The sequence below is a fragment of the Rhinatrema bivittatum genome, chromosome 16 (assembly GCF_901001135.1).
Source record: "Rhinatrema bivittatum chromosome 16, aRhiBiv1.1, whole genome shotgun sequence".
Taxonomy (NCBI): Eukaryota; Metazoa; Chordata; class Amphibia; order Gymnophiona; family Rhinatrematidae; genus Rhinatrema; species Rhinatrema bivittatum.
Window position 1 is genome coordinate 34,869,280 of NC_042630.1, and position 26,707 is coordinate 34,895,986.

General features: G+C 45.8%; 1 protein-coding gene across 5 annotated transcripts in view; it reads right to left on the reverse strand.

Moving 5' to 3' along the window:
- The window catches only part of ARHGEF11 (Rho guanine nucleotide exchange factor 11), a 218,593-nt gene that overhangs the window by 109,189 nt on the left and 82,697 nt on the right, over nucleotides 1-26,707 (reverse strand). For all 5 annotated transcript variants that reach the window (XM_029580824.1, XM_029580826.1, XM_029580827.1 and 2 more), the window contains 9 exons: nucleotides 23,161-23,252; nucleotides 16,694-16,792; nucleotides 13,225-13,274; nucleotides 12,340-12,397; nucleotides 11,252-11,430; nucleotides 11,097-11,168; nucleotides 6,340-6,459; nucleotides 4,746-4,791; nucleotides 607-683 (listed from right to left, as the gene is read on the reverse strand). In XM_029580824.1, the coding sequence (XP_029436684.1) occupies nucleotides 607-683; nucleotides 4,746-4,791; nucleotides 6,340-6,459; nucleotides 11,097-11,168; nucleotides 11,252-11,430; nucleotides 12,340-12,397; nucleotides 13,225-13,274; nucleotides 16,694-16,792; nucleotides 23,161-23,252 (793 nt within the window). The remainder of the gene's footprint in view (nucleotides 1-606; nucleotides 684-4,745; nucleotides 4,792-6,339; nucleotides 6,460-11,096; nucleotides 11,169-11,251; nucleotides 11,431-12,339; nucleotides 12,398-13,224; nucleotides 13,275-16,693; nucleotides 16,793-23,160; nucleotides 23,253-26,707) is intronic.

Here is a 26,707-nt window from a genome sequence, read left to right on the forward strand (position 1 = left end):
TCCAAGCAATATAAGCAAATTGTGCATTTGCCCACTCTCTGAGGGCAAATGACGAACCATGAAAAGAGAAGCCAACAAAATAAATAAAAGGACATTTAACTTATCTTCCATACAGCATTGCTCTCTACTAGCTTTTTCTTCAGCCTATCCCCCTCACCCACCCCTCCCTACTTTCCTCATCAATTTCTTTATTTATTTAACCTTACTATCATCCCTTTAAGATGAGTATTTCAATTCCTCTGATTCTTGGATGAGCTTATCTGATATGTATAAATAATTTCCATTGATCTTAAAAGGCAATGTTCAGATCAGAATGTTACATTTCTTTTTCCTGTTAAAATTGTTGAATTCGCTAACTTGTTTACTGTATCGCTATAAGGTGAAATTGAAGTTAAATGTAAACCGGTATGATTTGTATCTCTACAAGAATGTCGGTATAGAAAAAATAAAAATAAATAAATAAATAAAAATACGCACCTTCCTTTTCTCTGCATCAAAAAGGGGCAAGTGAAACTACATTTTTGACGTCTATCCATACGGAGCAGATAAAACTCACAGGCTCTCATTTACGGAGAGGGTGTTAACCTGGTTCCTGTCTGCCCTCACCTCACTGATGGAGGGGATCCGTTCTGTGCCAGAGTCTAGTCCACTGTCTCCGTCCTGTGAATCCAGAGAGAGACGGCCTGTGAGGAAAGAGAAGGAAAATGTTATTTCTCTATTTACTTAAATACGTGCACGCACACAATGAAAACCATGGACTAGTTCATGCATCGTGTAATACAGCAAAATGAACCTGAAAATCATTCACAGAGGGAAGCGGACACCTGAAATAGACTTCCAGAAGAAGTGGTAGGAGCCAAAACAGTGACCAATGAATCAAGCACAAGACAGAGTGAAAGAGACCTTTAGTGACTGGACAAGAGAGGGCAATCACTACAGATGGAGTAAAACTGATGACACAGTAGGAATCTATAAACAGGCAGGCCAAGTTTCTCCTTATCTGTGTTTCTATGTTAAATGTCTCAGGAGACAGGCACAGAGATGCAGAGCCTGTTGGCTCTAGATCTGGAGGGCTCAGGGGATGGGTGCAAGGATACAGAGCCTGTCACCTCTAGGATTGGAAAGAAACTTAGAGAAACATAGTCTATCATCTTTAAGAGTAAAGAGTTGGGAGGACGGGCACAGAGATACAGAGACTATCGCCTCTAGGACAGAAGAGTTTAGGGGATGGGCATATAGATATACAGCCTGTCAACCTAGGACTGGGGGGCTCAGAGGATGGGTGCAAAGATGCAGAGCCTTTCACCTCTAGGAGTGGAAGAGTGAGGGATCACTATTACAAGCCTACATCACCGTTGTAAATCCAGGTGCAATTCTCTTTACAGATTGTATTGATAATTGTAGAACATGAAATAAAAGTTACAGAATACATGCATATCAAGATTTGCAACTCATGAAGTTAACATTTCAGAATCGCAGTTATGAAAAGATCTAGTGCCTATGCTAGGAAGGGAGAATGCAAAAAAAAAAAAGAGACAGGAAAATTGGTACTTACCTGATAATTTTCGTTCCTGTAGTACCACAGATCAGTCCAGACTCCTGGGTTTTGCCTCCCTTCCAACAGATGGAGACAGAGAACGTTTCACTGACACTGCCACATATCCTGTGGTCCACCTGCAGTCCCTCAGTACTGAGAAGTATCCAAGCCAAGATGGCTATAATACTAACAACAACGAAACAATATCTCCTCAACGAGCAGTAGGAATTGGAAAACTTAGAACTTTGCCCACACTAAAAAAACTTGCAAGACTAACAAAACCTGTGCCATTCTTCAGACTAAATATAATAACAGATCGAACGGACTCTCCAACTCTCCCTTTCCCCAACTGGGCGGGATTCTGGTCTGATGTGCGGTACTACAGGAATGAAAATTAGCAGGTTAAGAACCAATTTTCCTTTCCCTGTACGTACCCAGATCAGTCCAGACTCCTGGGATGTACCAAAGCTTCCCTAAACGGGGTGGGATTGCGAGAGTCCCGCTCAAAGTACTCTCTCACCAAAGCCCTTGGCCTCTGGGGCCTGGACATCCAAATGATAATGCCTGGCGAAAGTGTGCAATGATTTCCAAGTAACCGTCCTACAAATCTCTTGCAGCAAAACTTGCTGCCTGGAAACTGGTAGAATAAGCCCTTAATCCTTGGGTCAGGATGACCCTGACAAATGTACACGGACCCAATGACATCTTTCAACCACCGCGCAATTGTGGCTTTTGAAGCCTTATGACCCTTCTTTGCTTCATTCCAGAGCACGGAAAGTTGATCCGACAATGCTGTCCCAGGACTATGAACCAGAAATATCTTTGATGGTCAGGCCTGATTCCTATGGGTAAATATGTTTCTGTCAAATCCAGGGAAGCTAGGAACTCCCCCTTGCACACCATCGCAATTACCAGACATAGGGTTTCCATTCAAAACTGAGGAACTTTGAGAGTCATATTCACCTTTTTCAGTTCCAAAATTGGTCAAAATGTACCCTCCTTTTTAGGAACGACGAAATAAATTGAATAGCGGCCCTTTCCCTGTTCCCGAAGGGATACAGGAAGAATGGTTTCCAACATCCAAAGGCGATTGACTGTTTGCTGTATCACAAGTCTTTTTCCCTCATAAGAGCAGGGGGAGACCATGAACAAGTCTCTCAGGGGACAAGCAAACTCTAAAGTGTAACAGTGTCTTATCTCGCTTAAAACCCACTGGTCCAACATGATCTTGGCCCACTCCTTGTAAAACAGAGTCAACCGACCCCCCCTATGCCCGGAACCGAGGAGTAGACCAGCCTTGTTTCATTGGGCGAATTTGGCTCCACCACTGCCCTGGGAGAGCCATCTCTATTTGGCCTTCGCCCATGAAAGGACTGGTTCCAGGACGATTGCCTTCCCGAAAACTGCCTCTGGATGCTACCTGAAGTCCAGTTAGCCCAAAAGCGTTTATTCTCTCTGAAATAAGAGCGGGTAGGGAAGGACCCTTTCCCTTTCGGTTTATCTTCAGGCAACTTACGGCCTTTCTTCTCTCCAAGAAGTTTGATCATCTCCTCCAAGTCTTGGCCAAAAAGCAGCTTTACTTTAAAAGGTAACACCCCCAGCTGAGACATGGATGAAACATCTGGCAACCAGAGGAGTCTCCTGGCCAAAACCACCAACATCAATGTCCTAGAAGAAGTCCTAATAAGGCCACCACAGCTTCAGATGCTCTGTCTGCTTACTTCAGCTTCAGATATGGCCTTGTCCACCTGCAACTGCTGCACCTAGCGGAGACCTGCCCTTAGCATAAAACTACTGCATAGCATGTATGCCTAGGGCAGAGACCTCAAAAATCTTCTGGAGGTGGACGTCCAACTTCCTATCCTGGAGATCCTTTAGCGCTGCAGCACCAGCCACCGGAATAATGGTTTCCAACATCAGAAGGCGACTGACTGTTTGCTGTATCACAAGTCTTTTTCCCTTGTAAGAGGTCTGTTCCTCTGTTCCAGAATGGTCATTTTCTTAATGACAGCTGAAACAGAGGCATCCATCTTTGGCAACTTCAGAAGCTCTGGGGTTTCCTCAGGCAAGGGATATAATTTGTCCATTGTTCTGCCAACCTTCAAAACCCAGTCTCAGGAGTATCCCACTCCCTGAATACCAACTTCTTCATCGACTTATGGAAAGGAAACTTTTTGCCGGACCTCGTAGGCCATTCATGACTGGGTCTACATCTTCCTGATCAGACTCCTCCTGTGGTATCTTTATCCCCAATTCTGCCAGAACATGGGGTATCAGGGGGACTTAACTCCTCTTTATGGAACAACCGAACCATCTTCAGATCATCCCCTCCATGGACAAGGTTGTACCCAGCGTCTCCTCTGGATCCTGGTCCCCCATAGCTGGATCTGCCTCGATACTGCCTTCAATACTATATTGTGCTCACTTTCTGTTATCGAATGAACTATATTGTGCTTATGGTTTTGATATACTCGATACTTTCGGTGATATGTACTAGTAACTGCAGCACATACTGTGTATAGAAAGATGTTTTGAGATTTTTTCAGTGAAATGTGCTAGTGTAGGCAGCATAACTGCAGCACTCCATCCTACACACACTGTGGATAAAAAGTTCTTCTGAGTGGATACTTCCAATATTACACATTGTGCCAGAGTGCATACTCTAGAAATTCTCCAATCACAAGAGCCCTTGATGAAGCCGAAAGGGCGAAACTCGGCCAGAGTCGGGCAGTTACTGTTATATTGATTAAATCTTCTTTCCAAGGTGTCAGTCTTGTTTCTATTTTTTCACATCCATGGCTACCCTTGACCGATTACTGCTTTGCTTTTTGGGTCCTTCCTTATCTCGGAACATAAAAGGGTCCCCAACTCCCTGCTTGTTCTCCTCACTACCAGGAAGGATAGCCTCCCACCAGTAGGATCCTCTGAATTCCCTTTCCTATTCTATTTTCTATTTTTTTTCCCCAGACTGCAGGGACTGCACCTCCACCACCTGCTGAAGATAGACATACACTGAGGGACTGCAGGTGACACCTCGGGTTAAGTGTCAGAATCAGTAACGCTTTCTCTGTCTCCATCTGCTGGAGGGGAGGCAAAACCCAGGAGTCTGGGCTGATCTGGGGATGTGCAGAACAAAACATTTTAAAACGTGAACTGCTGTGCTCCCCACTTTTAGACAAACACATTAAGAGGAACTCGCCCTCCGTACCTCTGCAGTTTGCGGGGCTGGATTCACTACGCATCCTCATGGGATCCTGCAGCAAAACAAAAAAGGAGACAGCTGCAGATGCCTGGGTCCATTTCTCAGGCTCTTAGCCTTGGTGCAGCACACAGCATGACGGACAGGACTGGAGCAGCTCTCTAATTTCTATCACAGGACATTCTGGACAATGTAACACCATTTCCAGCACCTCAAGAAAAGGACAGCAAGAACCAGAATGCAATGGGGGAAGGAAGCTGAAGCAAAATAAAATGGGTTTTAAAAAAATGCTCCATAAAGGTGATAGGATGGCAGTACTGAAACAGGAGGTCTGACCCCACCATACTGCATTCCTTTAAACTCTTTTCTTCGGTGGCTTCTATTTCAATACAACTGGCAAGAAACCACAAGCTTTGTATACATAATATAATAAAGTAACAGAGACCTGCAATACATTTGTATTCAAAATATCTTATTGCAACAATGCTTCTGGAAATACAGAATTCCTAGTAATTTCACTGAAGATTTTAACAGAATCAAAACTAAAAAGGAAGGATCCAGATTGAGAGGGAAGGGAAGTGGCATACTCCATCACATATCGCCACTCCTCCTCTCTCACTCTTCCAATCCCCATTCCTCTGCCTTCTCATGCCCCCATTCTTGGCACTCTCTTAAATACATACCCACCCCTGACTCCAATCTCCCCCAGCCCTCTCTCTCACTTATTGAGTCTCTCTCCTACTTTCCCCTCACCCATCAGCCAATTACCTCTAACACCCCCCCTTCCCCGCCCCTACTTGCAGGTCCCCATCTGATTCCTAACATACCCCCCTTCGGCAATTCCCTTTCTTGCACTCCACCTGCTGCCCAGCATCTGTGGCCTGTGGCACTCCCAGGACACCGGCCATTATTCCCACAGCACACTGACTGCAAACCCAAACAGCTTACAAGACACAATGCAGCCAGCACTGCAGCCATAACCACTATTGCCACTGTAATACCAAGCCTTCCACTGCTGCTGTGGCACCAAGTCCCCCACTGCTTTCCACACCTAATGTGGTCCAACTCTATAGGTGCCAACGCTGCCGCCACTGGCATGGCCTACCTCAGAATCACTCACTCTCCCTGCTGCACATTACTGGCGATCCTATCTCTGATGTGGACCACCCTGGTGCCAAGACCTCACTGCCCAACGTGATCCAAAGCTGCAGCCGAACTGTACATGCATGTGAATCTTTAAAAACCTGCCTATAATAAGATACTGGCACCTTGTGGCCACTGCTAGTACTTAATAAGATTTTTCTGTCTGGGAAATGCATCCCCACAACACCACCATCTGTTAGCTTCCATGAAGGGGCAAACAGCAAGCTAAGGTGAGAAGGGTGGGGTGAAGAGAAGAAGCGGGATCTTGCCCACCCTGACTTCACTTTTCTGAAAATCTATGGATTATGAATCTCTTGAGAAACACAATGCTGACAATCCCAGGACACCATCAGCTGTGGCTTTTTCCTTTTTTTTTTTTTTTTTAACATGGAATTCATTTACTCTTTTTATGTGACTGGATCTCAGGCAGTAATGGAGGGCCTTGGTAGGCCATGCTCACCACAGCAACGCTGGTCTCCTGCTGAATCTTCAACTGCAGCTGGTGCACTCGTCGGCGGGCTCCCTCGATCTGCTCCTCCAGCACAGCAGAGGAATTCTGACTGTACACGTCACACAGGCTCTGCAGGGGAGGGAGGGAGAGAGCAGGAGTGGCCCCACAGGGTTTATACAGAAGCATGGACCCCATGTATCATATTTACTGAGTGTACACTTCTGGGCAGGAACCAGCCACCTTCTGCATCTGCTGCTAATTACTCCGAAAGTGCCCTTACATGTTTTCTAACACCTTCTCTGTATTCATATACAACCTTGTGCACATTTCTCCCTTTCTATAAATTATATCTAAGAGAATTGTATTCTGTGTATCTCTGGTCTTCTTTCAACCTTACCAACAACTGAAGTATGCACTAAAACTGATATGTATTCCCTACATTTTAGCCCTCTCCAAGCTCTTTCAGCAATCATGCCTGTTGATCCATGACTTCACTGAAGGCCAGCAGGTGGGAGGGGGCGAACTCTCTCTTAAAGCTTCAACACTGCTCTGGAAAGTGGAATGGTCCTCCCTCCTGCAGGAACCAAACCACTTCCTTTACAGAATGCATCCGAACCCCACTAACCTCAGATGGGACAGCCAAGCCAGATTTCTTGTGCTGCAATGTGCAGTGCTATCACCAAGGCCTGGTGATTATCATCATCTGCTCCTGAAGGCTGCAGACCATTCAGAGTGAACACACACAGATACCTGTGTTTTTACAGCACTTCTATTCCACATGATTTGCAGACAGGATGTGCAATTATCACCACCCAGGCATAGCTACCCTCTTTGTTCTAACATAGTAATGACGGCAGAAAAGGCCCAAATGATCTGCCCAGCAAGCTTCTTATGGCAATATCTGCCATGCCGTGCGAGTTATTCCCATGTTTTTCTTAAGGATAGCAACTGCTGCTCCATGCAGTTATGTCTAAGCCTTAAGATAACCTATAAAAATGTACTGCTAGCAACATTTTTACTGGGTGATGAGCCTTCTTGAAAATTCAGACAGTGCTTCTTGACGTGCTTTGCTTATGGGCTTGGCCTTAGAAGCAGTATTCTGGTTTTTTCCCTTATGTCTGCGCATTAGTACACTAGACTATAAAAGTCAGGGCTTGTGCTGGTTGCCTTTAAATCCAATTCCTCTTTCCTGCCACCTCCCCCCCCCCCCCCCCGTGTCAAAGCGGAGAGTGATGTTTTGCAGGTGATTCAAATGCACCAAGGCTTACAGGTTAAGGGTATTAACTGCTGCTCCGTGCAAGTTACCCCCAAGCAGCTTAGATCCCCAGACCGTAAAAGTCAGGACCCTCGTTGGTTGCTGTCTGAATCTAATTCCCCTTTTCTTCCTGTCATTGAAGCAGACAGCACTGTTGGAGTTGCATCAAAAGCATCACGGCTTACTGGTTAAGGGTAGTAACCGCCGCACCAGCAAGCTACCCCCATGCACCCTTTCCTTCATTTCTAGCCTCTAGCTTTAGGGATCCACAATGTTTGAATTCTATAACTATTCTCGTCTTTACCATTTCCTCCAGAAGGGAATTCCAGGCACCCACCACCCTGTCTGTGAAGAAATATTTCCTGATGTTGGTTCTCAGTCATCCCCCCCTGGAGTTTCATTTCATGACCCCTAGTTGTACAGATTTCTTTCCAATGAAAAAGGTTCAAAGTTTGTACATCACTAAAACCTTTCAGGTATCTGAAGGTCTGTATCATATCTTCCCCTGCACCTCCTCTCTTCCAGGGTAAAAATATTTAGGTCCTTTTGCCTCTCCTCATAAATCTTCTGATACAGACCCCACATCATTTTGGTTGCTCTTCTATGGATCGCCTCCATCCTGTCTCTGTTCCTTTTGAGATATGAGCTCCAGAATTGAACACAGTACTCCAGGTGAGACCTCACCAAGGACCTGTACAAGGGGATTATCACCTCTTTTTGCTTATTGGTTATTCCTCTCTCTATGCAGCCCAGCATTCTTCTGGCTTTAGCTATGGCCTTGTCACATTGCTTTGCCACCTTCAGATCACCAGACACTATTCACCCCAAGGTCCTTCTCCCAGTCTGTGCACATCAGTCTTTCAGCCCCATCACATACAGCTCTTTTGGATTACTGCACCCCAGATTTATTTATTTATTTAGGGCTTTTTTTATACCGACATTCATGATACCAATCATATCATATCGGTTTACAAGAAACAATGGTGCAAAAACATTAATATCAACATGAACAATAGGCGAAGAGAGAACAAGTGAACAAAAGTTACAATAAAACAGGGGCACATGAACTGGGAGGAGGAAGAGCCAGAGACATGGCTAACACAGAAATAAATAATATCTAGTCTCAGAAATAAATAATGTCTAGTCAAATAAATATTCAGGATTATAGTAAAAACATGTACTCAAGACTGGATTATTTCAAAAATGTAAATATCATATACTCAGGGCTGTAATAATATCAAATGTTCCTGACTAAATAGTGTCAGTTCATAAAACTCGGGACTAATTAATGTATAGTCAGAGGCCAAGTCAGGGATGTGGTACGTCGACTGGAGAACCATGGCGATTTGTTATAGTTGGGGCGGTTATAGATCAGGGAAGGCTTGTAGAAATAGCCATGTCTTGAGTTTCTTTCTGAATGTCAGTCTGCAAGGTTCTTGTCTAAGATCTGGGGGCATGGAGTTCCAGATGGTTGGAGCCGCTGTCGAGAAGGCTCGATCTTTGGCGGAAGAGAGATGTGTGGATTTGACTGGGGGGGGGTGTAGCGAGCCCTTGTATGCTTCTCTGATGGGTCTAGAAGAGAAGTGCAGCGTGAGTGGGTAGTGTAAATCGATGGGTGTTCTGTTGTAAATGGTTTTATGGATGATGGTGAGACACTTGTGAAGAATTCTAAAGTTTACTGGGAGCCAATGCAGGTTTTTTAGGATGGGTGTAATGTGGTCAGATACAGGACTCTGACCTTCTTGGCATTGAATCCCAGCTGCCAAATCTTCAACCACTCTTCAAACTTTCTTAAATCACATTTCATTCTCTCTACTTCAGACATGTCCACTCTGTTGCAGAACTTAATATCATCTGAAAATAGATAAACTTTACCTTTTATCCCTTCCGCAATGTCGCTCACAAAAGATATTGACCAGAACCCAGTCTCAACACTGATCCCTGTGGTACTCCACTTAACACCATTCTCTCTTCAGAGTAGGTTCCATTTATCATTACACACTGTCTCCTATCAGTCAACCAGTTTATAATCCATGCCACCACCTTGGCGCTTACTCTCAAGCTTCTCATTTTATTTACAAGCCTCCTATGTGGGACCATATCAAAAGCTTTGCTGAAATCTAAGTAGATCACATCACATGCTCTTCCTCGATCCAATTCTCTAGTCACCCAATCAAAAAAATCAATCAGATTTGTCAGACAGGACCTTCCCCTGGTAAAGCCATGCTGCCTCAGGTCCAGCAACTTACCTGATTGTAGAGAGTTCCCTCTCCTTTCTTTCAGCAGAGTCTCCATTAATTTTCCTACCACCGAGGTGAGGCTAACCGGCCTGTAGTTTCCAGCCTCCTCTCTGCTCCCACTCTTGTGAAGCGGGACCACCGCCGCTCTTCTCCAATCACTCGGCACCACTCCCGTTTCCAGGGATCTATTGAACAGGTCCTTCAGCGGAGCTGCCAGCACATCTCTGAGCTCCCTCAGTATCCTAGGATGAACCTCATCCAGCCCCATGGCCTTGTTGACTTTCAGTTTTCCTAGCTCTTCCCATACATTCTCTTCCATAAAAGGAGTTTCATCTACCCAATTCCCTTCTATGGTCTTGTCAACCAGCAACGGTTCTTCTCCAGGGTCTTCTTTAGTGAACATCAAACTGACGTATTTGTTTAATATTTCTGCCATTTCCTCATCTCTCTCCACACATTGCTCCTTCTCACCTTTCAGTTTCACTAGATGACTTCGGGCCTCCCTTCTTTCTCTGATGTATCTGAAAAATGTTTGTCACCTTGCTTTTACCTCTTTGGCAATCTTTTCTTCTGCTTGACTTTTTGCTTTCATAGTTTCTTTCTTCATCTCCCTCAGTTTTGCCAGGTCTTCCCTGTGTTCCTCTTTTTGGGATTTTTTATACTTCCAGAATACTGTTCTCTTTTCCTCTATTTTTCAGCCACCTCCTTTGAGAACCAGATCCGTTTCTTTTTCCTCCTACTCTTGTTTACTTTTCTAAAATATAGATTTGTTGCCTTTGTAATGGCTCCTTAAATGTCTCATTAAATGGAAAAAAACACATTTCATTCAAACAAAACACATTACTGTTATCACCGCAACTGTTCAAATAAGCGATGAAATATTATACAATTTGAAATACTACAGGTTATTTGTGACTGATAAAAAAAGATCCTGACTGCAAATGATTAAAAGACCGGAAGGCCTCCCTTTGAATACTGGGTAGGCACGTTGTCAGGCTTGATGATGCGGCCATAACAATTTCATTGATATATCTATTGTTACTATAGAAATAACTGTGAGTGGCGGCTCAAGAACAAAAAGTTTTTCCGGGGGTTTTCCTTTTTGGAAGAAATTGTTCATGCGGGGAAATCACGGTTAGCTCTTTCTTTTTTTTTTGTTTCCTTTTAATTTGACCCACTGTTGTTCCACCTCGCCCATTTTCTCCCAGTCTTCTAGTTCTTCCTCCAGGTACATCCCGTTTTGTCAAAGTCCATTCTAGGCATTACCATACCTGCAACTCCGTCTCTTCCTGCTGCAGCATCTTTCGCAGAATCTGAGTGGCATGCTTTTGAACTTCTGGGTCCTGGGATTAAAGCAGATAAGATCGTCATTACCAGTATATATGTAGAAAAAGTCACTGTATCAACCCATGATCCACTTCCTTACCTGGAGCGGTTTGGGCCCTGTGATCCTCTGTGGGGGAGGCAGCGGAGGTGGTGGGGGAGGCACCGGGGACATCTGTGTGCTCCTGGGAACTCCTGCAGGGGACAAGTCTTGCTGGAGCCCCGAGAGGCCCACTGAGGTGGGAGGGGAACCCAGAAGGGTTAGTGCAACATAAGCGCCGGCTGAAACAGAAAAAAAAAAGAGGGAGAGAAAAAAAAGCAAAACAAATTACAAAACCCAAAGAGATTATAGAATTCACTGCACTGTTTTCATGCAATTGCAAAGTGTGTGACCATTTGGCAGTTATGACACTTCGCATGCTTTGGGGTTGTTTTGTTTGGGTTTTTTTTTCATTTTATGCTATTTTGGTTTTCCTCTATGAACCATTCTGAGATACACTTCAATAATTTAATACATTTTTAAAAAGTTAAACACAAAAAGTTGCCAGAAACTGTCTGAAGTGGAGAAGGAAGGGAGAGAGAGAGAGAGAGACCCCTGAAGAATCCAGCTTTCAATGTAATACTGTAGATTCACTCTAGGTTTTTCTCTGCCAAGTGACTACAAAACAAACAAAAAGATTGAAAAAAAAATAAAACAAAAAAATAAAATGAAGTTCTAGAATGAGACGGGAAAGTAAATACAACATTTTCTTTAAACAGGCGCGAGGTCAAGTTTGTCTGAGACCCCGGTGATTAAACAGCAGCAACTGCTACAGGGAGGGGCCCTCCTCTGCCACCACCACCACCACCCATGGAAGAAAGAAAAAGGAAGCATTCTGTGCCACTTCCTTCTCTGAAGCCCACAAGTCTTTTTTTTTTTTTTTTTTGAAAGACAGATTTTCTCTCGCCCCTGTTGGAATCCATACTTTGCTGCCCAGCTCCCCCCGTCTTCCAAGCTGCCCTCCCACTCCACCACCAGTAAAAACCTCATTCCCCGGCCAGAGAACCGGAAGCAAGGATCAGCAAGGATTCCTTCCCCTTCGCAAAAAAAAAAAAAAAGGTATGGCAGCCAGCACTTCCAGAGGCAACGCACGAACTAGCAAAACAGACAAGAACTGCCCGCATCCAGGTCTTTCAACCTCCCAGACTTACATTTGATGAGCTTCACCACTTCCAGGTGGGAGCTGTTCGCCACCATAGTGCCGTTCACCTGTGGATCGCAACGAGGGGCATTAGCGGAAAGGTCAAAAGAGAAGAGAAGAGGGATGAAGAGACCAAGGCTATGGCAATAAGGCAAAAAGTGCATTAAGCAGGGCGGCAAACCAGGACCACTTGGGCCTACTCGTGGGTGGCCTGGCCTTCCCTCTCCCTCCTCATGCCTGCTTGAACCCTGCCTGCCACTATTTTGGCTTCTCTAGCCTACACTGCAAGTTGTGAAAGAGAAAGCTGGAGGAAGAAAGGACAGAATCCCCCGATGAACAAAGACAAACAGAAATATTTTACAAGAGAGCTTGATTGTGATATTTAATAGCATCAAGACAATTATCGTTCATGACCCAGTACTCAATAATATGACGACTTGTACCTTCTTTTAGCTTTCTATGGTGATTTTGACTAACATTGTAGCAATCTGTGCTAAGCAGACCAAAATATATAAGAGAAAAGACAGTGAGAAAGGAAAGTACCATTCTTCTTATCCATCACCTACCCCTAGAGTTCTTTTATTTTAAAACTTAAAAGGGTGCTGTCAAGGACATTGTCGAGAACCTAAAAACTGATAATTATTTAAAATGAGGATGAAATATAGCCTCAAAAACAGCAAATAAGCCAACAGCCTGACAAAAAGGCTTATGAGAAGGAGCCTCGACAAGCAGCAATATTTTGTTATTCCACCAAACTGCAGAGGAGAAATTAAGCTGGAAGGTCTCCTAGTCAAGCTCTGGGAAGGCAGACAATGGAACTAATGCATATTCCTTGACTGGCGTTATTTTCTCGTTCAAAGCAATCTGTTTTCATGCAAAAAGACAAAACCCTTACTTTAACTATCCGGTCTCCCTCTTGCACACCCGCTCTCATGGCAGCTCCTCCTGTAACACAGCAAAGCGTAGTTAAACAAAGACGAAAGTCCTCGGGACTCCACAGAGAGCTCTAACCAGACTGATGCCTCCAGTGTGTAGGACTCCTTCAGAGCTGCAGAACTTCAAGTGGGCACTCGGGGGTGGCTTGGGATTTTTTTTTTTAACCTATGTCTCAGACACTCAGATGCACCAGAATCTGGCCACATTGGCTCTCCTGCTCTGTTTGTCGGTGCAGAATTGCATCAGTGTAAGAGGTGATCCCAGAAGAGTCAATAAAAAAAAAAAACCACACACCCCAGTTGAGTCACCACCACCACCATCAACATTGGGGGCCATCCCCTCATGCTTGGAGGCAAGTGGGAGCTTAGGTGTTCAACTTTACCAGAGCATGAAGGAAGTCGAACAGACCAATGCCAACCATCCAGGCCAATTCTTTAAAATATGGCTGCAAGCCTACCTTAGCCAGCCAGTGTTGAAAATCAGTTTGGCCACTGACTTGCCCCAAGCCCAAAGCCAACATTCCTACCTCCTACTCCAACTTAAAAAAAAAATAAAAAATAGCCCAGTCCTCACTCCTGAATTTAAAATAAAATGCCTCATCCTCCTCCTGATCTCCCTCCCCTCTCTCTACCATTAAATATTATTTAAGGCTTGCAAGTCCCCTCCTTCCAAATGTCCCCTCCCATTGTCCGAGCAATTTTGGATGTCAAGCCAAGAGGCAAGACCGCATCGTCTTCCCAGCTCAGCTTGGATTGCTTTTGGGGTGATCTTCAGTGGGGTGAGGCTGTGGTCTTGGAAGTGTGGGGTGCAGGCCAGACCCTAAGTTTATTTTAACTATAAGTTTGGGGAAAATAATCCCTGGATCGTTGTGAATGAAAGCTCATAGCACCAGACCTTAACTGAGCAGGAAATCCAAAGCAAGAGGAACAAAATAAAAACACAAGAGACAAAAAAAATAATTAAGCCAGGTATCCCTAGTCTGCACCCCTTTGCTTCATCAGCTCATGCTGCAGAGCCTTATGGGAACTGCAGTCCTTAGCCCATTGCCTACATGACTACAAATCCTACAATGTCTTGGACTAACTTCCTCTGGGTTTGGGGGAGAAAGGGGGCAGAAATAAAAGAGGGATGTGTAACTATGACCCAAAGTTCAAAATTTCTGATGGAGAGTAGTTCAAAAAGCTATTTTTTTACAATTTTTTTTATTTATCAGATTTTTTTAAATACTTAACAAGGAACAACCTTGCATGGTAATACAGAAACAATAATACTTCTTTGAAAATCATTACATACATTCATCCATGCATATAATAGTGATACATTTTTACATGCAATTTACTAATTTGTTTTTCATTGGAAATGAAGGTGGGGGAGGAGGATAAGGGAAAACAAAGGAGAATTAAAGACAATATTATTTCAAAGTTGCGGCTGTACACTCTGCCTTAATATTTAACCCCGGATAATATAGGTTTATGCCCTCCCATCTAAGAACTGTTTCAATTGTTCGGGCAGAAAAAATATTAATGTATTTCCAGCTGATTTTACAAAACATTTACATGGAAAATGTAAGAGGAAACTCACACCCTTGGTCAGGACCTCAGGGCGCATAGCAAGAAACATCTTTCTTCGTTGTTTGGAGGTCCTTGAAAGGTCTGGATAGACCCTGACCACCCCTCCCATAAAGGGGATATTAATATTTTTAAAATAAGCTTTCATCAGCTGACCCATGCCTAATTCAGTGAAAAAAGAAAAAAAATGAGAACCGCTCTTTCTGTGATTTCCAAATTTGAATTTTCCAAGTACTCTTAAGTTTGCAAACTCATCCCTGACCCCTCCCGATGATATCGGGGGTGGGGGGGGGGCACTAGTAGGCAAAAATAATATTTTTTTCACAGATGGCACCGTTTCGGCTGGTATCTTTAGGGTCTCGGTCATATATCTTTTGAAAGTCACCAGCACTGGCTCTCCCAAAACTTTTGGAAAATTGACCATCCTCACATTCAGATGTCGAAGATAGTTTTCTATTGACTCAAGTCTCCTTTGAGATGTTATTTGATCCTTCATAAGGGTAGTATTAAACTCTTGAACTTGTTTCATATTAGCAGACATATCCTGTATAGCAGTAGCATGCTCTTGCAATTTTTGAGAATGTTCTTTATCCACCGGATCCAGTTTTTTTTCGAAATTACTCAGTAATTGAGACTGAGGTTTGAGGGTTCGGGCCATTACCGCCATTAGGTCCCCAAAGGGATTCTAATGTTATCTCCGCTGGTTTCTCAAACTCCAAGGGATCAACGATGTTAATTCCTCCTACCTCTTCCTGGTGCGGTCTCTCTCCTGATGTTCCTGGAGATTCAGCTCCTGTACCCGAAGGTTCACTCCCAGGAGCCTTGTGTCCAACAGTCCGAAGTAGTGGGCCTGTCCCAGCTACCGCCTGGTCGGTGGATCCACCCTGCTGTGCCTGCCTAACAACAACTGCGTCTGGAAGCCCAGCTCCCTCGAGAAGGCGGAGGGGAGAGCTGCACAGCTGTCCTCGGGGGTCGGGTGGACTCAGGGTGACCTCACCCGGCGAAAACACCACGCCTCTCGGTGCCTCCGCAACGGCGCTCAGAGCCCCCACTGCAGAGCCTGGTGTCGCAAAGTCCGTGATGAAACGCTGCCCGGCTGGGCCAGGTGAGTCTGGTGGATAGACTCTCACCTTACCCTTCCTCTTGTGTGGCATAACGAAGAAAATTGGCAGGAAATACTGAAGTAAGGAAATTGGAAGGCAGAGCAGTAAGAATTAGCGTCCTCCAGCTGCGGCCATCTTGGCTCCTTCCCCACACTATTTATTCATAAAGTTTCATAGTTCATAAAGTTCATAAAGCAGCCTAGTCCCCCGACAGGGGCCGGGCTTCACCAGAGGGGCTGCGGTGGGAGGCACATAGAGCACCTTACATCGTTTTGAGGCGGCTTTCGCTTTTTTGTTTATATGGCATATGCAGTGCCTTCAGATGCAACCCCTCCGGTCAAACACAGCCCATGTCAGGGGACTAGATTCTTTATGAACAGGTCTTCTATACTGAAACTTTTTGAACAGCAGCATTTTGAACTACTCTCCATCGTAACTTCTGAACTTTGGAACAGCCATTATATGGCTATACATCCCTCTTTTAAGTCTATTTGGTTTTCATGTGTAGCCTGTTCACTTTTTCTGCATTGTGTTTGCCAGAAATTAAAGGTAACCCATACCTGCTTACTCAGGGTCTAGTCATGCCCAAATGTCTCTGTCAATTTTAGAAAAAGAAACATTTCTTGACTGTAGGAACTACGTTACTTGAACAAGGAGTCACTCCCTTTGGCCAAACTAACTGTATTAAGCAAGTATAGGAAGGTCACTCACCTGACTGGCCACTGTACTGGACAACACAAGGAGAGAGACCACTCACCTGGCCGGACAGACTGAACCAGGACAATGCGATCTCCACTGACAGTGAAGCCAAATCCATGTTGATCTTTCTGAACGATGACGCAGCGCTGCACCAAACCTAAACCCAGAAAACAAGCTGAGCATGACTCACAACTGGGTCTCCTGTTTAATGCATTTGGTGATCTTAACATATTTCTGGTGAGCTTAAGGGGTGGGTAAAGGGTGAGGGGCTATGTATGTTTCCCCTCATTAAGAATCCATATTATTTTGTCACAGTCTGCTAAGAAGAGGCTCAAACCTGAAATAGCAGGGGGTGCTGCAGGACAGGAGTGAAATGCATTGGCAGAGCTGTGGTTTGGTGGGGAGTCCTCAGTATGGGAATAGCAGGGGGTGCTGCAGGACAGGTGTGAGGTGCACTGGCAGGGCTCTGTACAGCCCCATGGATAATAGCATGAATTTGATATTAATCCCAATGCATTATGGTATTTGTTGAATTTCTGCTCATTATTAAAACAGAGCATGAAAACATAGAAACATGATGGCAGAAAAAGACCATATGGCCTATCTAGTCTGCCCATGATTAAATTCATCTGAAGACCAGCTTGACTCCCAGTTTACCCCAACCCCTGCTCTGTATATAGCCAGATTTTCAGCCGCCATGGACAAAGGAAAATTAGTTCTTATCTGATAATTTTCGTTCCTGTAGTACCACGGATCAATCCAGACCATCGGTTAAGCCCCCATTCCAGCAGGTGGAGCCAGACCAGAGTTCTGAGGCTTGCCCATATAAGGATGGAACCCACCCAGGAACCCTCAGTATAACTATTGTCAAAGCAGAAAAGGTATAAGATCAAGCAAGTACCAGGATAAATAGTAAATTTAAAACAAAACAACAATTGAATAAACTGTGTGACTAAACGCTCTTGTATAACTACCCCTGATCATCGCAAAGATGCTTCCAGTGCCTAACAGTAAATTCCAGAAGAAATGATGCAGGAGACAGAAATAGAGAAAAAACCTATAAGAAGGAAAAAACCAAACAAGATTAACAAGAACGAATTCGAGCAGACAGAATAAGAACGGGCGGGTGTCTGGACTGATCCGTGGTACTACAGGAACGAAAATTATCAGGTAAGAACTAATTTTCCTTTCCCTGTACGTACCCGGATCAGTCCAGACCATGGGATGTCCCAAAGCTTCCCTATAGAGGGTGGGACCCAGACAGTCCCGCTCGAAGCTCCTGCCAACCAAAGGAACCAAAGGCTGGAGCCTGAACATCAAGTCGGTAGTGACGAGCAAAAGTATGAAGAGATTTCCATGTAGCCGCCCTACATATTTCTTGTGGCGACACCGATTGAGACTCCGCCCAAGAAGTCTCTTGAGAACGTAAAGAATGAGCTTTTAGGCCTTCAGGAACTGGTCGGCCCTTGCAAATGTAGGCTGAAGAAATCGCCTCCTTCAACCAGCGAGCAATCATAGCCTTAGAAGCTTGCTTCCCCCTGTTGGGACCTCTCCACAGGACAAAAAGATGATCGGAAACCCAAAAATCATTAGTGACCTCAAGATAATGCAATAAGACTCGTTTGACGTCAAGACGACGGAGATCACTATTACCAGACACCGCGAGATCCTCTGGTGAAAAGGCGGGGAATTCAACGGACTGGTTAACATGAAAAGACGAAACAACCTTAGGTAAGAAAGAAGGTACAGTCTTTAGAGAAACACCCGAGTTGGAAAAACGCAAGAAAGGGTCTCTACAAGATAGAGCTTGAAGCTCAGACACTCTCCTGGCTGAACAGATAGCAACCAGGAAAACTGTCTTGAGAGTCAAGTCCTTGAGAGTGGCACGACGAAGAGGCTCAAACGAAGCCATACAAAGAGCTCAAAGCACCAAATTCAAATTCCACAAAGGACAAATAGACCAGACAGGCGGCTTTAAATGCTTTGCGCCTCTGAGAAAACGAACGACATTCGGATGAGAGGCGACCGGCCGACCTTCAATGGTGCCCAGGAGAGAACCAAGAGCTGAAACCTGAACATGCAGAGAACTAACTGAAAGACCCTTGGAGAGACCACGCTGAAGAAAAGAAAGTAAAACTGCAACAGAAGGCGAGCGAGCCGAAACACCCAACTTTTCACAGACATTTTCAAAAACCTTCCAGACCCTCACATAAGTAAGGGAAGTTGATTGTTTGCAGGCCCTGAGAAGGGTGGCAATAACTTCATCTTTATAACCTCTGTGTCTTAAACGTCTCCGTTCAAAAGCCATGCCGCTAGACAGAAGTGATCCGCCTGGTCGGAAAATACGGGACCCTGCCGCAGAAGATGGGGCAGCTGACCGAGACAAAGAGGACCGTCCACCGAGAGATTCACCAGGTCCGTGAACCACGGCCGTCGGGGCCACTCGGGAGCCACGAGAATGACCGGACTGCGATGGAGTTCTATTCTCCGAAGAACCTTCCCCACTAACGCCACAGTGGGAACACGTAGAGAAGAACGTCAGAGGGCCAGGGGAGAACCAACGTGTCCATCCCTTCTGAACAATGCTCCCTCTACCGGCTGAAGAACCGAGGAGGCTTGGCGTTGGCTAGCGTCGCCATGAGGTCTAGGTGAGGAGGGCCCACCTGCGCACAATTAGATCCATTGCTACGTCTGATAACTCCCACTCACCGGGATCGAGATGTTGACTGAGGAAGTCGGCTTGAACATTCTCTTTTCCCGCTATGTGGGAAGCTGCCAGGCGATCCAAGTGCCTTTCCGCCCAGAGAAAAAGTTTGCTGGCTTCTAACGCCATTAGACGACTGAGTTCCCCCCCTGTCGATTTATGTAAGCTACTGTGGTGGAATTGTCTGATAGAACCCAGACAGCTCTGTGACGAATCAGAGGAAGAAAAAACATGAGGGCCAGACGAACCGCTCGGGCTTCTAGGTGATTGATGTGCCACCGAGAGTGGGACAGGGACCAGAACCCTTGAGTAGTTTGAGATTGGCAGACAGCTCCCCAACTGGAGAGACTGGCATCTGTCATTACTATGACCCAAGAGGGAGTCAAAAGAGGCATTCCCTTGAGAAGGTGAGTCAGGGAAAACCACCATTGTAAGGTGGCGATGGTAGAGTCGGAGAGAGGGAGGATCTCCTGATACTGCTTGGATATCGGCTTCCAACGGGACAACAATGCTTTCTGCAAAGGACGCATATGAACAAACGCCCAGAGGACGAGATCGATCGTGGAAGCCATGGTCCCTAGGACCTGGAGGTAATCCCACCCGTGAGAAGAGGGAGAGAAACAAAAATGTTCAACTGATCTATCAGATTGATTGTCCGCGAGTCTGAAAGAAAAACTTTCCCGATCCGGGTGTTGAAAAGAGCGCCCAAAAATTCCAGCTCTTGCGAGGGCTGAAGAGTGCTTTTGGAGTAATTGATTATCCAACTGAGAGATGTGAGACGGGCCAAGACCCTGTCTACTGCGAGCGCGCAGAGAGAGACGGACTTGACCCTTATCAACCAATCGTCCAGGTAAGGAAGGACTAAAATCCCTTCTCGGCGAAGAGCTGCTGCAACGACTACCATGATCTTGGTAAAGGTGCGGGAAGCAGTGGCGAGACTGAACGGGAGAGCCCGAAACTGGAAGTGCTGACCTAAGATCTAAAAACGAAGGAACTTCTGATGCTCCTGATGAATGGGAATGTGAAAATAAGCCTCCTTCAGATCTAGGGAAGCGAGAAATTCCCCAGGACGAACCGCTGCAATTACCGCTCGAAGGGTTTCCATTTTGAAACGGGGAACCTTGAGGGCCTGATTGACCCTTTTGAGATCCAGAATGGGACGGAAGGAATCGTCCTTTTTGGGAACAACGAAGTAAACTGAATATTGGCTGGCGCTCCTTTCGTGTACCGGAACTGGAACTGGAAGAATCGCCCCCAATTCCTGAAGATTCAACAAGGTGTGACAAACCGCAGGCCACTTGGAACAGCCGCAAGGGGAAACGAGGTAGAGATCCTCTACCTCGTCTGGCAAATTCTAATGCGTAGCCGTGTTTTATCACATCGAGGACCCAGAGGTCGGAAGTGATTTTGGCCCACTCCTCGAGAAACAGAGAAAGACGCCCACCTAAGTTTCGTGCGGAGGAATGGACCGGCCGAATCTCATTGGGGAGATGACTTAGAGGTGGTAGACTGCTGATGGCCATCTCGGAAACCTCGACGGCCACGAAAGGAATGGGACCAAGACTGTGACCTGGATACCCCTCCCCTGGGAAAGGATCCACGGGCCCTGTTAACATAACGGCGATTCCCCCTGAAACAATTACAAGTCGGGAAAAAAGACTTCGACTGTTTGGGACGGTCCTCTGGCAGCTTGTGGACCTTGTTTTCCCCCAAGGACTTAATAAGCTGTTCCAGGTCCTCACCAAAAAGCAATTTGTCCTTAAAAGGAAGAGTGCCCAGCTGAGCCTTAGAAGAAGCATCAGCGGACCAATTGCGTAACCAGAGAAGACATCTGGCAGATACCGCTGAAACCATAGCTTTAGCTTGGACCCGAAGCAAATCATATAGTGCATCCGGCACCATAGGCTGTAGCACCCTCCAAACGTTCAGCTTGCTCAGCCTCTGCAGACGGGAGGTCCTGGGTGCTGAGTAACTGCTGCATCCACCTAAGGCTTGCCCGCTGCATGAGACTGCTGCAAATTGTCGCCCGGACACCAAGAGCTAAGACTTCAAAAATGCGTTTCAAATAAAATTCAAGTTTACGGTCCTGTACATCCCGTAATGCTGTAGCGCCCACTACCGGAATGGTAGTGCGCTTTGTCACAGCGGTGACAGAAGAATCCACCTTAGGAATTTTTAACATGTCTAGGCAGTCCTCAGGGAGCGGGTACAATTTATCCATAGCTCTTCCAACGCGAAGACCGGTCTCTGGGGACTCCCATTCCCTGAGGAGGAGCAAGCGATGCATAGGATGAAAAGGGAAAGTACGCGGTAAAGCCCTAAGTCCCGCCAGGACCGGGTCCACGTTTGGCGTCATCGCCGCCGCCACAGTCTCATCTGGGGGGGGCATCAATTCCCAATTCCTGCAGAACGAAGGGAATAAGAGGCTCCAACTCCTCCCGCCGAAATAAGCGCAGAACCCGGGGATCATCGCCCTCTAAGGGGGGCAGTAGAATCATCATCATCCCCTGCATCAAAAGGGTCCAAAGGAGGGTGGGGAGAGGGGTCTACCGGGGGAGGGGGAGTTCCCGGGACTACGCAAACCCTAATAGAGCCCTGAGGGTCCAGGACAACATCAGGGGAAGGCACCGGAAAATTAGGAGGGCTAGGAAGGGGGGGGAACAATAGGAGGGGGGCCACCTCCCTCTGTAAACTAGCCAGGTAAGAATCATGCATTAATAAAATAAATTCTGAGGAAAAACAGGGCCAGACCAGATTACTTACGGGGGGGGGGGGGGGGGGGGGGGGGGGCCCGAGCCACCCCCCACCAAGAGCGAACCGGGCTCAAATCGGGGGGAAAAAAAAAATCGGATCCCCAGCCCCCGGAGAAGCAGGACGAGTTTCATCTGAAGCCCCCAAAATGGCCGCCGCTGACACGCGTTCCCGGGACAGGAACGGCTTTGAAATTCGTCGGGGAGTCCTTCTCAAAGGTCAAAAAGGTGGCAGTTCAATAGAGGAGCCCTCACCCCCTGAAATGCACCTTGAACATACCCCTTCGCAGGAGAGCCGGGAGGCCGACTCTCCACAGGCTAAACAACAAGATGGCCGCGGCATAGAGCAGGGAAGCAGCCGCTAAGGTAATTAAAAACAGCTGAGCAGGGAGCCCCTGAGGAGCTGGGCGGGAGACTGAACCCCGCGCTCCCGCCTCACAAAATAAACTGCTGCCTTTTATGTATTTGAAATAAAGTATATATACTGTGAAAGTGAGGGGTTTTTTTGTTTGTTTGTTTTTTTTATAAAAAAATTCACAGAAGCAGGGGCATGAGAGTCATCCCTGAAGGCTCAACCGAGGCATGTGCATCTCGGGGCACGGCAGCAGTAAACGTGGGGAGAGGGACTGGCACCACCAGTATCACCCACACTAGGTCACCGGGAAGGGAGCCTAGGCTGACAGAAATCAAGGGGCAAAGCTCCCCTAGGAACACCAAGAGCGAGGGAGACAAAACTGTCTGCCCTGACACAGTTAGTCAGAGAAAACTGGTGAAAAGAAATTATTATAATAATAATAAAAAAAATTAAGTAGTAAACTAAAAATGTACTTGCGTGAGCTTGCCCCAGAGAAAGAAGAAGAGAGACTACAGAGGGCAAGCTAAACAGGGAACCAAAGGGTGAGCTGTTCTACCTGCTGGAGACAGACAAATACCGAGGGTTCCTGGGCGGGTTCCGTCCTTATATGGGCAGCCTCAGAACTCTGGTCTGTCTCCACCTGCTGGAACGGGGGCTTAACTCATGGTCTGGACTGATCCGGGTACGTACAGGGAAAGGGCAGATTCCTAGCCTACCTGTTGTTTCACTGGACTCAGACACCTGGCGCCGGTGACCGGGGGACCTTCGTTCTGGACCTGCATCGCCCAGAGAAGACAGGCTACTTAACCTGGGGAGAGGAGGGGGTGCAAAACAGTAGTCACGCAGAGGAAAAAGAACACATCTGCACATTTAGAAAAAACTTTTACATTTTCATTCGTTCACCCAGGCACCCGACTGTGGGGCCAGCTCTTCACAGAGATACGAGCAGGGCGAGAGGCATGCCGCAGATCTCCGCCTCTGGTATCCATTCTGCTCTAAGGTTTAAGTGTTCCGTTAACCCTTTGGAACCTGCCAGTTCTGAGATACTCATCAGGTTCTATGCTTTTTGCCAATGAGAATCTGGACTTCGCATTAAAGTAAGTGGCTTCAGTTTTCTCAGGCCAGGCTCATCTAGTCCTGGTTTTAACTCTCCGCATGCATGGACATGTAGTCCTGAATGGGGGGGCGTGGGGGGAATCAGACCACCAAATCCAGGCAGGCGATGTAACAAAACTAAAACTAGATCAGACTGGCAAAATTAAACCTGCTGGCCACCTTACTCCAGAAAAAACCTGCACTGCAAGGTTAAAAAGGAAACCATTTGTAACCAGCACCTAGCAATTTAGCTGAGAACAAATCTGGTCTATTCATGGAACACTATGGTTTTAAACTAAATTGTAAGTAATAGAATCAAAACTAATCAGCTGTTTAGAGTCCTAAGAATTATTATACTTCATCAGGAACATTTCCTGAGCCCAGACTCAGATACAGGCCTAGTCCAGAGAAAAAAAAACTTCCTACAGTATGTCAACACTGGAGACAAGGAATACAAAACACCAAAGAGAGCATGTGACAGAAGCACGGAGAAAGGGAGGGCAAATCACATCCTACAGGGAGGGGTGAAAATAAACAAGTGCAGCAGTGTCAGAGATTTAGAGACCAGGAAGGCTGGAGAGTGACCATGCACCTCCTTCAGCAAACATGCACTTTAGAGCGTCAAGTTTGACATACTGATATGCTCACAGCACCTTGAAAATAGCCAAGGTCTTGTCTTGGACCCAGACAAGAAATATCATACTGTCTGGTTTGTTTGGTTTTTTTTGTGAAGAGGTTGGGGGTGGTTATAGGATCCTCTTCATCCTGGCTGAGGGAATGGGGTAAGTAGCACATAAGACACCACATGGGGGGTTTAGAGCTATGCAGATGTTTTGGAATTTTGTTGGAGACTCAAATACATTACAATAAACTCTAGGGCTGAATATACCAGGAGAGTCTCCAGCAAAATGCAGAGAGCACAGAGGCTGAAAAACGACAGAGGTTTGGAGGATGCGTGTACACATGCAGCTGGGACACCCATGCATACAAACTCAAGGTCACAACTGCTTACCAGGCTGCTATGGGGCTGATGGAAGAACAAGACACAGAATGGAGGCAACAGCAATGAACGACAGTGAGTGAGAAACAGCAAAGAGAGAGAGAACTCAGTTTAACAACATTAACCAAGACAAATCTTCAGGCTTCTTTCAGTTACAGGAGAGGACAGATTATTTTAAAAAATGATTCATGAACCAACTTTTTGGCATACAGTCCAGTTTAAGAACATTAAAGAACGCATTTGGAGGAAATGCTTTAAAACAACATAAAAAAAAAAAAGAACACACAGTTAACATCAAAGGGAAAACAAAACACTAGTAATTCCTTCAAGAATAGTTGGGGGAATATGTTCAAATTCTCAAAGTTATGCCGAATTTGTTTTGCCATAGACTTCAGCAGAAAAGGCAGAAAACAGCAAAACTCAGCAATTCTGCAGAATTTGCATTTAAAGAGCAAATCTTGTCCATCTTTCTACAGAATGTGTTTCAAACTATGCCAAGCTGCCAGACTCTGGATCATTTCTCCTTTCACAGTATTTCCTTATTTCTGGCAGGGGAGACAGGCCATCTCGCCCAGCTCTTACCTACCTGGGGAGGTGGTGCTGCTTTTTGCTGGCTGTTCTGTTGCCAACAGAGCAGGTAGGGTCCAAACAGAGAGCATGGCAAGAAAAAAAGGGGAAAATAAGAACACTAACATAGAAAACAGATATGAGAGAGACAGACATCTACAATCCACAGACCACAATGTGGGGGAAACATTTAGCTCTACTCCTTCCACAAGCCAAGCACAACACAAACTATAATCTGGAGGGGGGTTTTGTGCTTTAGAAGAACCACAGAGAATGTGCTGTATATGGAGAGCAGACAGCTGATTGGAAAGAGAGGCTGCCGCCATGTCTGCTCCACCAAGGACCTTCCATAAGGCCCTTAAGAACTCAGCAATAATTGAGGAGCTGATCTTACCAGCTAGCAGCCACCTCGGAGGTAAAACTGGTGTTAATAGCCATGACTAGACAATCACTAGAAGTTATCTTGCAAAGGTTAGATTCAGATATGAAAAATAGGTAGTAAGGACAGCACTGCCCGTGTGTCCAGAAGTCGGCCAGAGTGAATTGTTCCCTTTAAACTTATAGAACACCAAATATGTGTTTGTTACATTTGCTTCTTAAAGGTACCATGCTCATGGCTGACCCAGGAACATATAGAGTAGCCAAGTGTGATCAGGTCTCTGGAGAGAGGCCTACGTCAGTCCTGGTTTTCAAATTTATATTCCCCAAGGTACACTGTAGGATTTGTAGTCCGGCTGCTTCCTTCTGAAATCCAGTCAGGATGCATCAGGAGGGGGATGTCAGAAAGCCAAGACTGGCCCAAAATCTTCCCCTTCCAACTCCCAGAAACCAGGTCACATGGCAAGTCTGAATGAGGGGGAAAAGGATGGGGGCCTGCAACATCGTCGTCGTCCCCCGCCCCCATGTAACAAAGAAAGGGGAATTTAGTTTTACATTATAAATAGATGAAGGATACAATAACGCACACCCGACTTGAAGAAGACAACTCTCCTACAGGATGACAGGTAACTCCAACACAACTTATTAATACCCACCGGAGTACCTTCAACCAAGCCACAATTAACAAGACACACAGATTCCATGGTGGCAAAGCAATAAGCATGTTCAAAGCAATAAGAAAGAAAAGAAGAGTAGACTGGCTTACAAGAAGCCAGACTTTTGATTGTGTTAGATTCAGTTGTCACTTGCAAACAAAATCAATGTGTTATTTTATCATTCAGATTTTCAGGGAACTTCTGAACAAGAAAGGTGGTATGAACCTGGCCTGGATTTTCCAGTACTTTTCAAGATTACTTTATGGGAAATTTCCTGAACCTTCATCAAGGTCCAGACCATAAGAGACCTCCGCCCAAATGTCTGGAGCAGACTGACATAGTTTACTGGAAGTTATCGTGCCTCCAGATGGTCGGGCGGGCAGATTCATTCAGCCACTATGTGCTTTTGACACATCTTGAAAAGCTCTAAAAGCTCTTCCCCCCATTCTAACATTCTTGAAAGCTCCTCCTATTTATCTGCGCTTGCTGTTACCAATCTAAGTTAATATTAGGGAAGGGCAGATGCTCCTGCCTCCATCCTCATCAGCAACATTTCTTCCTTCCCCA